The 14,343-nt window shown below is 40.8% G+C and overlaps 1 protein-coding gene across 1 annotated transcript; it reads right to left on the bottom strand.

The window, feature by feature from the left end:
• Positions 1-1,000: 1,000 nt before the first annotated feature.
• Positions 1,001-12,244, bottom strand: LOC135107833 (uncharacterized). The gene is made up of 11 exons (XM_064018119.1): positions 12,193-12,244; positions 11,905-12,063; positions 10,100-10,243; positions 8,354-8,447; positions 8,098-8,242; positions 7,327-7,494; positions 5,045-5,171; positions 4,303-4,488; positions 3,730-4,144; positions 3,053-3,161; positions 1,001-2,847 (listed from the first exon to the last, which is right to left on the bottom strand). The coding sequence occupies exons 1-9, from the start codon at positions 12,242-12,244 to the stop codon at positions 4,110-4,112; spliced, it is 1,110 nt and encodes a 369-aa protein (XP_063874189.1). The 3' UTR covers positions 1,001-2,847; positions 3,053-3,161; positions 3,730-4,109.
• Positions 12,245-14,343: the final 2,099 nt, after the last annotated feature.

Here is a 14,343-nt window from a genome sequence, read left to right as displayed (position 1 = left end):
TGTATGTAATTCGAGGTTAAAATGGCTCAAATCTGACCCAACAGCAGGCCATAAGTGAAGGTGTTCCTCAAGGCAGGGAGGGGGGGAGCAATGAATAGGGGAGGGGCTATAAACTATTGGGGGGATATTAATTAATGACGCATCCAGTTTAGCGTGTGTGTATATTTCGCGTTGTGATAATTTAAAGGTTTTCTCGCGTTTTTATCTTTATTTATTGATTGATTTTATTTATTTATTTTATTTTTTTGGCAGGTGTTATATTTGTTGAGTGTTTTAAGTAACTGTGGCTCATTGCATCAAAACTCCATTCATTACCTTCGTGGGAAGGTTCAATTTGGCGAGGTTTTATTTCGCATTTTGGGTTTTGTAGTAAATTATGCATTTTCTCATATTTTTCTTTGCTGGTATTGTCCCTTCCACGCCATATATGACTGGAAAGTTGGGGGCGCCTTCCCCCCCCCCCCCCACCCTCCACTGCTACGTTTTTTTTTCTTAATCAGTCAGTCAACCAATCAATCAATCCCTTCATGAATCATACCCATTTCCAGGTGTCACCACCACCCATAGATCTCTCATTCTGTCATGTATGAACAAGTGCTAAGGGCAAGCTGAACAAGTACAAAGGGCAAGCCAGCTGTCTCTTTTAATATTCTTGCCTGAAATAACATTACAAATGAGGGTCTATTAATCATCCATTAAATAATCCATTTTTATTGCTTTCTCATTCTTCTTGCTCTGTGTATTGTTAAATTGGATGGTTATATCATTGTCCCTTCCTGTGTTTTAGTGTGCCATTACCTGTCCTCTCTTCCAGCTGATATTTAGTTTGTACTAAAATAGACTGGCATAACTTTACAATTTATACACAAATAACAACATAAACCAATAATGCATTGATATTATGCATGATAGGAGTGGACATTTCCACTCTACATCATTAATGAATGCATGATGAGACGCACACTATTACAAAGCTAATGAGTTCAATACAAACACTCAATAACAATTTCAATAACTTTATTAAAAATAGCAATCTTTATAAATCATGAAACCAACATCAAATGCACAATAATGCAAACACTTTTTACACACACACTCTTTAATGATATTTCCTAATATACAGTATAATTCCAAACAGAGAGAGAGAGAGAGAGAGAGAGAGAGAGAGAGAGAGAGAGAGAGAGAGAGAGAGAGAGAGAGAGAGAGAGAGAGAGAGAGAGAGAGAGAGAGAGAGAGAGAGAGAGAGTGATGAACTACCTGGGGTCATAAATGCAAAGTACAGGTATCAGTCAGGCAAAGCATAGTGCTTGCCTGTCTCATATGGAATGTAAAAACATGGCTTCATATCATTCCAGACCTGGGATTATGGCCAAAAGTTACCAAGCAGTGCTGAGCAAAATCCAGTAGAGTAATATTCAGTATCATTGAATTACTGACAAAGTAAAGATCATTATGTGCAATGATACTCACTACCTAGGAGCATTTCAGGTTACTACCAAGAGTCTGACCATGCTGGCAGGGATGGTTAGGCTACAACACATTACATACTTCTCCATTCAAATCAGTCAGCTGGTGAGTTAAACCATTTTGATCATCTAAATCATATTAAGGCATTGGATGAGACCTGGACAGCTTGGGTCAACACCATACATAGGTACTCCACTACTCTGTGGGAGACACTTGATTGTGGCAAGAGTCATCACAATACCAAACACCATCCTTGACAAAGCACAGCATGGCCCACTCATCCACAGGAACCAATACAATTTCAAGTCTACATAGACAAAAAAATGTTCATGAATTAAATGCAATATTGTAAGTTTTAAATGTTATGTGGTACCTTAGATAGATGGACAGGTCACTTGAGAAGAGAAAATAAGAAATGTCTTAGGAAGAGTATTTTGTCATATGTATGAATATATATGACTGTATGACATAGATGACTGGTGAAGTAGATTTTGTCCCTTATCAGAGTGGTTGTGTAGCTGAAACAAATTAATGATTATCAAAACAGAGACACATTTGAGCTGATTGGTGAATTACAGTTTCAGAGTGGATACGGCATACACTGGGATGATAAAACTACTGCAGTCATAAAGTAGATGAAAAAATACTGTGGGGAGGAATGTAAAGCAGTAAAATATGCAAAAAGAAAGAAAGAAAGAAAGAAAGAAAGAAAGAAAGAGAGAGAGAGAGAGAGAGAGAGAGAGAGAGAGAGAGAGAGAGAGAGAGAGAGAGAGAGAGAGAGAGAGAGAGAGAGAGAGAGAGAGAGAGAGAGAGAGAGAGAGAGAGAGAGAGAGAGAGAGAGAGAGAGAGAGAGAGAGAGAGAGAGAGAGAGAGAGAGAGAGAGAGAGAGAGAGAGAGAGAGAGAGAGAGAGAGAGAGAGAGAGAGAGAATGATGTGACATGACATCTTTAAGTACAAATGAGTATATAGTAACCATACACTGATACTTGTCCCCTTATACAGTGATAAGTTTACCCAAACACAATGGACACGGATGGAACTTTTGGAGGCTAAAGTGCTCCAGGTGACTGGTGGACTCCATTTCATTGCGGAGGTCCAGGATTCTCTGCACAGTTGGGCTTTTGGTGTCAGTGGAAGTGGTGGCAGTGTGGCAGCAGTAACAGTTTTGGTCTTTCTATGGGCAAGTTCTGTAGGATTCATATTCTGCCTCCTCATGAGGGACATCAGTGTGAAGGGTCAACAGAGCATCAATTCCCTCCTCAGGCAAAGAATGATGGATGCAATTTTCTGTTTCTTGTTGTTGCTCCACCTTTTCAGAGTGCTTGAGGCGCTCGTCAGCCAGCTTTCCACTGCTGGTGGGTGTCTCAGACTCACTGGTTCCTGTTCCACATCAAGAGTGTTAGCAGATGCCACTTGTATTTCATCTACTTAGTACATTACATCATTACATAAATAACTGGTGTTATCTGATATTAAAGTGCTAATGAGCAACATGCCACAGAAATCTGTTTATTTCAAGAAAATTATGAAGATAATAATAATGTTTCGTTGCACTTCATAAGATGGCTCAGTTTTTACTACTCACCAACACTGCTAAAGATAGCAACTGGACTCTTAAGGACGCTGCTTATCTTCTCGAGCTGCTGAAGGTCATGATCTGCTTCCTTTTCCTGCACCAGCTTTGATATCAAATCCTGCAGGAAACAACTGTGTTAATTCACATTTTGAATAAATCTAATAGATGAAATTTCACTTACAACACCTTATGTGTCTCTGGTGACTCATGGAGGACAGATACATCACCTGAGAGTAAATGGTCAGTGAAGAAGTTGACCCTTGATCCTGGCTAATCACATTAAGTACATTAAACACTCCTGTTAACTAATAAATGAGGGATAGATTTCTCTGGAAGGTTACATTACACTACTTCCCTGGCATTTGAAAACATTTTGCTCTACATGAACTCATATGGAAGCTTTACTGCAACATTAAATCTCAGCTAGATGCCAGATGGTGTAGCCTCCATCACAGAGCAAGGTAATGATATGAAGGCTTAGTACTTTGGTCAACACCTGAATAAGAACCGTTTGAGATGCAGCAGAGATCACTAACCTGCCAGCAATTGAATAAGAAGTGTGTGAGATGCAGCAGAGATCACTAACCTGCCAGCAATTGAATAAGAAGTGTGTGAGATGCAGCAGAAATCACTAATCTGCCATGACATGAATAAGAAGTGTGTGAGATGCAAAAGAGAGCACTAACCTGCAGAGTGGTTTTGCTTCATTTCCTCTCATTCATGATGGAGGCTGGCAAGGTCTAACTCGCGTTCTCGAGCTTGTTGCTTCATCACTCCTCGCTGCAACTGGTAGATGGTGATGTAGTCACCTGAAGAAGGATAAAATTCTTCATTAAAAGACCAAGGAAATGGCATACAGTAAACAGTAAACACTTCCTCCACTTCACTTTTACAGATGATTCAAATGAGCAAAAAACATGCATACACCGATGGACTCTGTCTCCTCATGCACTACAGCATGCTTAAGCTGCTACTTCCTGTCACTTAGCTCAGCCACCTCCTTCATGCTGCAAGTTAACCTGCTCTCCAGGACCCTGTGAGCCTCCTGCAGTTGTTGCAGCTTCTGTTAAAGCTCAGTTCCTCCCAATCCTGTTGTTTCTCCTGATAAAACAATAAGTTTGTTTCTCTCAACTTTTCTTAATACAGCCTCCATAAACAAATCCAATAACAATGCTTTTATTTTGTTATTAATTCAAAAAATTGAGCAACAGTGAGGAAAAATTATTTGCTTTATTATTAGAGAATATAAACTTTCTTACCTTTTGGTTCAGTTATGACATCTTCAGACAACTTTTCATGAGCAAGAGATTCTCCCAGCAGTTTGTTATACTTATCCCTCTCACAGTCTAGCTGAACCTGAAGACTGCTGCACTCACTCTCCAACCTGCTAACCTCAGATGTCAGTGTAGCCACTTGACCCAGCAATTTCCCCTTGGTATCTGTACCTGGAGGTGAAAAATTGATGCAACAGAGGGCCAGACAAGAATGACCAATGGAAGTAATTAGACGTAATGTAAGAAGTGGGTATAAGACTAAGGGAAATAGAAGGGCAATGGAGAGAGGGTTAGATGCACCAGAAATGTCTGTGGAGCCAGGAAAAATTTTAACTTGTAACAGAGATAACTAAGAGCAACTGTGAATGAATAAATGTGATGTAGCCTCGACCCATGACTGGGAAAATGCAAAAGCAGCACCTCAGACACCAGGACCATGATGACTGGCAGCTCCCAAAATTAGCTGCTGGCTTTTGTACTCCTAGTCACCACAGGAGGCTCATCCACAGCTAATCCTATCAGCTGATCATCTTGGGTGAAGTAATTGTTTATCAGTCTGGCTGTTGAGTCCTGATGCAGAGATGTGTGTGTGTGTGTGTGTGTGTGTGTGTGTGTGTGTGTGTGTGTGTGTGTGTGTGTGTGTGTGTGTGTGCACTTTGGAAAGCCTCCCTCCAAGGAGAATGTCAGTTTGATATACAAATATATATTCATGTGGATGGTAGCTCACATTTAGCTTCTGAGTTCTCACATGAAGACATGCCATCCTTGTCTTTTTCCTCTGAGGGAGTGACTTTATACTCTGTGATAAGTGCATGCAGCTCACTATTCTGTCTTGTGACGTTTTTGATTTCTATCTGTGAAAGACACAAGAAGGCAGTAAGTTAACTTGTTTAACATGCCACATCATTTTATATATATTATGCCAAGTTTAAACAGGAAAGCCTCACCAGAAGCATCAACTAAAGACCAAAGTGATTAACAAATCTTTCACTTTACCACCCTTAATGACAAAAGCTGCTGATGTAGCATCCCATCCATATCCTGCATTTTTACACCTTCATGATTCCATTAGATTACATTAGATTACATTAGAACAGTATGTGACCAATGACGTCTCCATTCTACATTGCCATGACAAGAATACAGGGCTTTACTGAACATAAACCAAGGACGCCTCCATTCTACATTGCCATGACAAGAATACGGGGCTTTACTGAACATAAACCAAGGACGCCTCCATTCTACATTGCCATGACAAGAATACAGGGCTTTACTGAACATAAACCAATGACGCCTCCATTCTACATTGCCATGACAAGAATACAGGGCTTTACTGAACATAAACCAAGGATTCCCTCCTCCTCTCTCTAAGGGTTAGGGTTCTCTCAACAGTTACAGCATGGTGTGAGAGATGCAGTGCTGTCAAGGCTTTACTATTTACAGGAAGCAACACACCAATAAATAAATGTTACTTTGGAAATGAAACTGAATAATCAAAGGCTTTATATCTCATGAACTTCCCTTCTTTAATAAACTGTCTTCAAGCTGACAGACTCCAGTAGTATTGCATCTTAGGAATATTCTACAGCTGATTTCATAATAACTGCTCTCTAAAACTGACTACATGCCTCCTTCCCTGCCTCCTACAGACTCTACTCAACAATTGTTGTTATTCTGTTCATGCTGGTGTGACAGTTAACCAGTATATTAATTCCTTAGTTATGTACACTCTAGAATGGTGGTTCATTTTATCTACCAGTGATTTGAATTCCCAGCTTCTAAGTATTACATTATTATTTGTTGATTGGTACCATTTGTATGCAATCAGAGAAAGATTTCAATATAAAAACATATCCATGTTACTGTTACCTTTCAGAATGTAAACCAAAATGAAAGCTATGTAAATTCTTACTTTAGATTATGTTGTCATTTCATTGAATGATGTAATTTCTTGGTTCTTGTGCTTCTTCAAATGCAGTCCCTTGTCTGGTTTCTCTGTCAATTCTAATTTCTTATTGCTCTGTGGAAAAACAAAGGGCAAATGTTTAGGATGAACTGATTCAATAATATTGCTTTCACAATTTCAATATTGTTCACAATTTCTGCAGGAAGTTTACTCCATATATTTACTATACGATTAAAGAAAAAATGTTTGGCCTTGTGGGATTTAAAACGTTTGGGTATAATCTTGAATCTATTATTTCTTGTTAGGTAGAATGAAGGAGGAGGAGGAGGAGGAGGAGGAGGAGGAGGAGGAGGAGGAGGAGGAGGAGGAGGAGGAGGAGGAGGAGGAGGAGGAGGAGGAGGAGGAGGAGGAGGAGGGAGAAACAAAGATAGGAGGGAAGGAAGAAAGGAAGAAAAGGGAATAAGAGAGAGAGAGAGAGAGAGAGAGAGAGAGAGAGAGAGAGAGAGAGAGAGAGAGAGAGAGAGAGAGAGAGAGAGAGAGAGAGAGAGAGAGAGAGAGAGAGAGAGAAGAGAGAGAGAGAGAGAGAGAGGAGTTGGTAAGGAAAATTATTACAATGGTCCAAGGTGAAGAACAGGGACTGGAATGAGAAGTGGAAGAAGCATATAGAATTTGAAAATATAGTGAAGGAGGTAAAAGACCATTAAAAGTGAGAATGAGATCCCAAGTTACAGTAAAGGAGATCCTAGTGAGAACTGGGAAGCTGGCTGAAAATTCAGAATACAAGAATATTTGGGTAAAAAAGAGATATGAACTTGGAAGAAAGGGAAAAAGAGAAGGATCTGAGGAATGAAGCCAAGCAAAAAAAACGAGAGAAGTACAGAGACCGAGAAGCAGAAATTTTATTGGAGGGTACTAGATATGAAACTAAGGAAATGGTATATTCAGGAAAGGGAACAAGAAATGAAAGAACCACAACAGCAGACAGACAAATTGCATGTGGTGGGAGAAGTAGTATATTAAGAGTAATATATACAAAACAAACTTCATGTAAACAAATAAAATTTTCAGAAAACTTGTCACACAAAACCTTATTAACAACTCACCTTCTCCTTCTGCAGCATTTCCTTCCTTCTTATCTTTCTCCTTTCCTTCTCCATCTTCCTCCTCCTCCTCCTCCTCCTCTCCTTCCTCTTTCTTTCCACCTTCCTCCTCCTCTTGTGACTCTTAACTCTCTTCCTCCTCGTCCTCCTCTTCCCCTGTGCTTCCCTCCTCTGAAAGAAAAGACTTGTTTAAAAAGCAAGCAAATATAGTAGTAATAGTAAAAAAAAGTCAATGAAATGAAAGTTTATACACATATGAAATTAGTGAAAATTTGACACCAAACATTCTCTATCTGTAACATTACATCAGAATGACGAGAACACAAGATATGAAAAGTGAAAGGGAATGATGTATATAACAAAGAAAAACATTGTATAATGACATATGACAGGAAAATAATCTTGTATACTTGTCCCTTAAATACTTGCTTCCTTGTATATTAACTCCCAAAATGCTCATTCCTTGTACTCTCATTTTCAAAACACCTCTTCCTTATATATTGTCACTCAAACACTCCTTTCTTGTACACTTATTCCTAAATCACTCCTGTCTTCCTGTATTCTCATTCTCCAAACACTCGTGCCTCTGCACACCCAGTTCCTCAAAACATTTCTTCATTGTTTACTCATCCCGCAAACACAGCAACTTTCTTGTATACTCAGCTCTCAAAAGATGCATTTTTAAACATCCATAACTCCTTTTATTTTCATTCCCCAAACACTCCCGGCTGTGCACACTCCAGCACGTTAACACAATAACCAAGCAATACACACGACTACTGGCACCATCCAGATCTGGCCCCAGCACCCCTGCCTCCTTGCGTGCCAGCTCCAGCAATGCACGGCCACAGCGGCAGTACGCGTCACCACACTCGGGCGCCTGCTCCCCACACAGCTCCACCAGGGACTCTGTTGCCTCCTGGAGTGGTAAGGAGTGTCAGTTAAACCTGGTGTTTACTTTCACTATGATATGAAACAATTAACAACACAGAAAACAACACAACTAGGTAACATGCAACACATACCACACCTAAGCAACAGACACACCTCGAAGGCAGCGACAGCAGATTTGAAGTCCCCCACCAGGAGGTGTCGCTTGCCCCTAGAGAAACGGTCGAACGCTGCTGCACTTGCCGCACGTCCAAGGGGAGCAAGCAAACAGGCCATCATCAAACAAGTCTCGACTTTAACCATTCGTAATTTACACCATCATATATTGTGGAGTAACTTCATGTTTAGTATATCTTAACATGGAACATTATTAAGAATGTGTACATGCTTGTATTATTTGATAAATTATGTGGTCAGCTACACTTTCCACTCACACTCTCATCCATCACCAAAATTAAACTAACCCCCTATTACTTTCCTCCCACCCTCAGAATTATTAAACTAACCTCCAGTCACATTCTTCTGACACCCTCATCCCTCACTAAAAATTAATACCAACTGGCAAAATTACCAAACTAACCTCTAAATATCATCCTCCCACCATCTAGTCTCTCACTAAAATTAATCTCACCAAGCACGATTATCAAGCTAATATCCAATCACTTTCCTCTGACCCTCAAAATCCTTTCCAGCTGGTAGAATTATTAACCTATACTCCAGTCACTTCCACCCTCTCATCCCTCATTAAAATTAATCCCAGCCTTCAAAATTATTGAACTAACCTCCAGTCAAAGAAATATCACTGGTTTTGTGGGGGATATTGTCACTGCACTAAGGGATGCACACAATTTCTCGTAAGTTTTCACATTTTGCGTTCAACTGTACCGGTCTAAGTGGAGGAGTGAAAAAGTGACACCTAATGAATAGTTGCCACAAAACTTATTCTCATTACTTTTTGTTCCTTGTCATTTTTCTTTCAGGCTTTTTTCATCATCACAGCAGCTTGAAATTTTGAAAATACATGCTATTTGAGGAGGTAGCTGTACATGTGAAAAAAAGAAGGGAAACAAACATCCATACTTGTGACTGATATGAAAAATAAACTATACATATAAATGTATATTTCACTTTTCTTTCTAGCAATTAAAAAATGTACATACGACAGTATTTCTTTCTTTTCCTCAATAAATACGACAACAGTATTTTTCCTTCCCTTCAGTACACCCAGCCTTTCCCTTAGTACATATCACAGTACTTTTCCTTTTTGCTCAGTGCATATGAGAATAATTTTCCTTTTCCTCCATGCATATGACACTACTTGCCCTTTTCCTTTTCTTTCCCTAAATAGAGAAGACAAGACAGAAATTTTCTTTCCCTCAATACACAACACTATTTTTTCTCCCACTCTCTCTCTTGTACAGAGTCAGTTTCAATGTACTGGAAGGTTATGCCTACGGGAAACTGAAGGACAACTCAAGCAACGAGTGGACGGGCACGGTAGGAGCTCTGCAGTCAGGGGAAGCTGACCTCACTGTCTCTGAATTGTCCATCACTGAGGAGAGGTTGAAAGTTGTTACCTACACCCAGCCTATCTATATCATCAGGTGAGAGATACAGGTGATGATCAAATAATATTTTAAAGATGTTGAACAAAGTGCTCCCTTAACAGATTAATTGGATCAGCAAAATGTTCAGAATATGAAATGTCAAATAATTAGATTGATCTATCTATATGCCAGGCTGGCAGTCCTATACAGGGTGGCCCAGACACTACACTATACACTCACATACAACATTGACACTGTTAATCCACGGGTAATCTACTGGGTTGGCTACAGTGTGTCCCTCATTGTGTACACATCATACTCTGCCACACTGGTCTCACATCTTGCTGTGGAGCAGCCTGCATCTCTGCCATTCAGCAACCTGCGGGACCTGTCTAGGCAGTCAGGCTGGGATGCTGGATGCAACAACAATGACCTCTTCCAAGTGACAGCCTCGGTGGGTCCTTGGCTTCTTGCTGTGTGAACTGATATACCATCCAGTAGTAGCAGTAGTAGTAGTAGCAGTAGCAGTAGTAGTAGTAGTAGTAGTAGTAGTAGTAGCAGCAGTAGTAGTAGTTTTAATTTCTCAAACAACAGTCCCATTGCTTTAATTTCCTGCCTATCTAAAGTTTTTAATCTACCCTTAATAGGAATATTCTTAAACATCTATTACTTCACAGCCTACTTGTATCTGATCGCCAGTATTAGGGTCCATCAAGGCTGCTCCACTGGTCATCTGGCTTTCCTTACTGAGTCTTGGTCATCATACTCTTTTAGAGATTTTGGTGAAACTTTTGCTGTTGCCTTGGATATATGAAAAGCTTCTGATAGTCTGGCACAAAGCTTGCATTTCCAAACTACCCTCCTACAGCTTCTTTCCTTCTCTGTGTAACTTCATCTCAAGTTTCCTTTCTGACCATTCTATTGCTGCTGTGGTAGACGGTCACTGTTCTTCTCCTAAATCTGTTAACAGTGGTGTTCCTCAGGATTCTATCGTCATTCACTCTCTTCCTATATTCATCAATGATCTTCTAAACCAAACTTGTTGTCCTATCCAATCCTACACTGATTATACTAACCAGCATTTTTCCAGGTCTTTTCATGGACATCCAACCTTTCGGGAGGCAAACAGTTCACACAGGGAAGCCACAGAATACCTCACTTGTAATCTCTCTCTAAAATTTCTGACTGGGGCAGAGCAAACCTGGTATTGTTCAATGCCTCAAAAACTCAATTCCTCCATCTATCAACTCAACACAACCTTCCAGACAACAAGTATCCCCTCTTCTACACTGAACCTCCTCAGTCTGGAAACTGGAAATTTCATATCTCATCTCTAGCTAAAACAGCTTCTATGAAGTTAGGTATTCTGAGATGTCTGCCAGTTTTTCTCACCCCCCTCAGCTGCTGACTCTGTACAAGGGCCTTATCCATCCATGTATGACAAATCCATGTATGAAGAGTTTTAAAGAAAGGACTTACTTATTACTGGTTACACTTGCAATAACACAATATCACGTCCAACACCTCACGGTCACTTGATGCAAGTCACTCATTACCCGACCAACTCATCTCAGCTTCAAGACAACTCAATCTGGAAATAACAGATAAAGGAAATAGGTTGGGCTTTTAATCTTCAAGGGACACATTAAAAATTCTATGTCAAACCAATAGTAGTGAAGAATTCAGTCCCAGATTAATAGAGAAATGCAAGAGTCAACAGTGAAATGTAAACAGCAGGTAATTGGTGTCATTGTGCCTGCCATTCAGTGGAAGGAGAGGTAAATAAGTTGTCAATGTCCCTCCTACATAAAAAATACATAGAGTACATTTATGCACACTACTGCCTATTAATTTATTCTCCCTCAGCAACACTGGATTATATTTAACACCTGCTCACTAACTACTGTCTGTGAAGTAAATCACTGAAACTAGAAACATCACTTATCATCTCTCTCTCTCTCTCTCTCTCTCTCTCTCTCTCTCTCTCTCTCTTTGTCTCTCTCTGTCTCTCTCTCTCTCTCTCTCTCTCTCTCTCTCTCTCTCTCTCTCTCTCTCTCTCTCTCTCTCTCTCTCTCAGAAGTACTTATAGAACACTGTAAATACTAGTAACACCTTGAATTGTTTTGCTTTGATCAATTGTTACGTGATACTGGCTCCACTATTTCAGCTTTTACTGTGTTTTCACTCTTGACACTGTGGGAGCAAAGATTGTCTTCCTTACGATATAGTACACAGTCAATGCCACACACAGCAACACTGTTCTTCTGTTCCTCCAAGCTTTGAGTTTCCTCACTACAGTATCCTTTAGAATAAGCCCCACAAGGATCTTCCTCACCTCTGTCAGCTTGCAGTCTCTCAAAAAAAGGGCCTCAGTCAAGATTCTCCTCCAGGCCAGGCCACATGCTGCTTCTGTCTCCAAGAACACACCTACTCATTTCACTGATATAAGCAACCTTTTCAAAGTCCCTCAGAGCCTCTTCCATTTCTAACAATAAGCAATATTTAATTGGTTCCTAAACACACACACACACACACACACACACACACACACACACACACACACACACACACACACACACACACACACACACACACACCTGCAAGAATTTGTCTTACCCTTAGCCAGTACTCATCTTATACATATAAACAGCAGATAGCACACCTAGAGTGGTCACCACTTCCTGTGAGTGGCAGTGCACAGCTGTTTTCAGTATGAGTGGAAGGTCCACTGTCACATAGTCTTGTGACAGGCTGGGCTGGACACTTGGTGAGCAGTTCTGGAACCTTCAGGGAGGTTTACTGCCAACCTGCACACTGAAAGGAAATGCAGTTTGAGTAAATGTACATATTATTATATAGAGACAAAAACAGTAGTGAGTTATCTAAGGAACTTATGACAGAGATACAGAAGAATTACAAAGATATTACATGGTCCAAGCCTTCAATTCAAAGTAAGTGCTTCAGATCTACACAAACAATTGAGACAGCTTCTAAAATCTACATAAACAATTCATGCAGCTTCTAATTCCATCAGTGAGCGTCATCAACCATTGGTCCCAGGTTAGCTCACAGTCATCCCCAAGTGACGCACACACCTGGCTCACTCAACCCCACATGCTTCATCGCTCTGTCTATCTCACTTGTCCACACCTGGCTCACTCAACCCCACAATTTCCACATTTTTTCCACACCTTCTCCACACTATTTCCACACTTTTCTACACAATTTCCACACATGGCTCACTCAATCCCACAATTTCCACACTTTTCCACACCTGGCTCACTCCATCCCAGAATTTCCACACTTGGCTCACTCAGTCCCATGTGCTTGATCACTCTGTCTATCTCACTTGTCCACTTAGTTACATAACATTGTAAGCCCTCTCCATTTCTGACAATCCTACTTCCATCACTCTCAACAAGGCTTCACTCAACCCCTCAAAAGCCCAACAACTAGTTTCCAAGCCATTCTTTATTACCATCCTAACACACTTGTTCCCCCAACTGCTACTCCTAATATTCCACACAAACACCTTACTAGTCTCTCATCATCCATTTGCTCTAATCTAGACCCTGCCGAGGTACCCTGCACGAACACCCTCCAAAGCCACCAGCTCCGCCATCATGCCTTCCTTCGCCATCCATCTGACTCTTGCTCCTGCCCTCCACCTCCTGTTGCTGCCACGTCTGGAGTGCGTCAGCCAGCGTCGTGTAGCAGGTGGAATGGCGTCACTGCTGGGCCGTGGTGTCTGGGTGGGGCACAGCGGGAGGCAGGGGATGGGGTAGTCTGGAATGATTTGTTGGTGTTATGGTTGTAGTTGTTTTGTAGAAAGTATAGTTTAATTAGTTTCTTAGTAAATATAATAAAAATATAATAAAAAAATATATAATAAAAATAAAAAGAAGACGACGTAGCAGATCAAAGAAAAGGTGGAAAGATCACATTGGAGAGGACATGAGTGAGAGAGGATTGAGTGGAGAGAAGGTTGGGGACAGAGCCTTGGGGAGAAGACTAGTAAGGAAAAGTGACCCCATATGAATATGGGAGCAGCTGCAGAAGAAGAAAAAGAAGTAAATCTAATAAAATGAAATAGGATAAAAATTAAATACATTGTTAAGAATAGCATATCTCTCTCTCTCTCTCTCTCTCTCTCTCTCTCTCTCTCTCTCTCTCTCTCTCTCTCTCTCTCTCTCTCTCTCTCTCACCATGACTATTTTCCAGCCAGCCAGCTAGCCATTCAACCAACCAGCCAATCAATCAGTCACTCAGTTAGTCAGTCAGTCAGTCAGTCAGTCAGTCAGTCAGTTAGTCAGTCAGCCATTCAACCAGCCAGCTAGCCATTGAACCAACTAGCCAATCAATCAGTCACTCAGCTAGTCAGTCAGTCAGTCAGTCAGTCAGTCAGTCAGTCAGTCAGTCAGCCATTCAACCAGCCAGCTAGCCATTGAACCAACCAGCCAATCAATCAGTCACTCAGCTAGTCAGTCAGTCAGTCAGTCAGTCAGTCAGTCAGTCAGTCAGTCAGTCAGTCAGCCATTCAACCAGCCAGCTAGCCTTTCAACCAACCAGCCAATCAATCAGT

Source organism: Scylla paramamosain, chromosome 16 (assembly GCF_035594125.1).
Source record: "Scylla paramamosain isolate STU-SP2022 chromosome 16, ASM3559412v1, whole genome shotgun sequence".
In the NCBI taxonomy this organism is placed as follows: Eukaryota; Metazoa; Arthropoda; class Malacostraca; order Decapoda; family Portunidae; genus Scylla; species Scylla paramamosain.
Note: the sequence above shows the minus strand (reverse complement) of the source record. Positions and strands in the feature narration are given on the sequence as shown.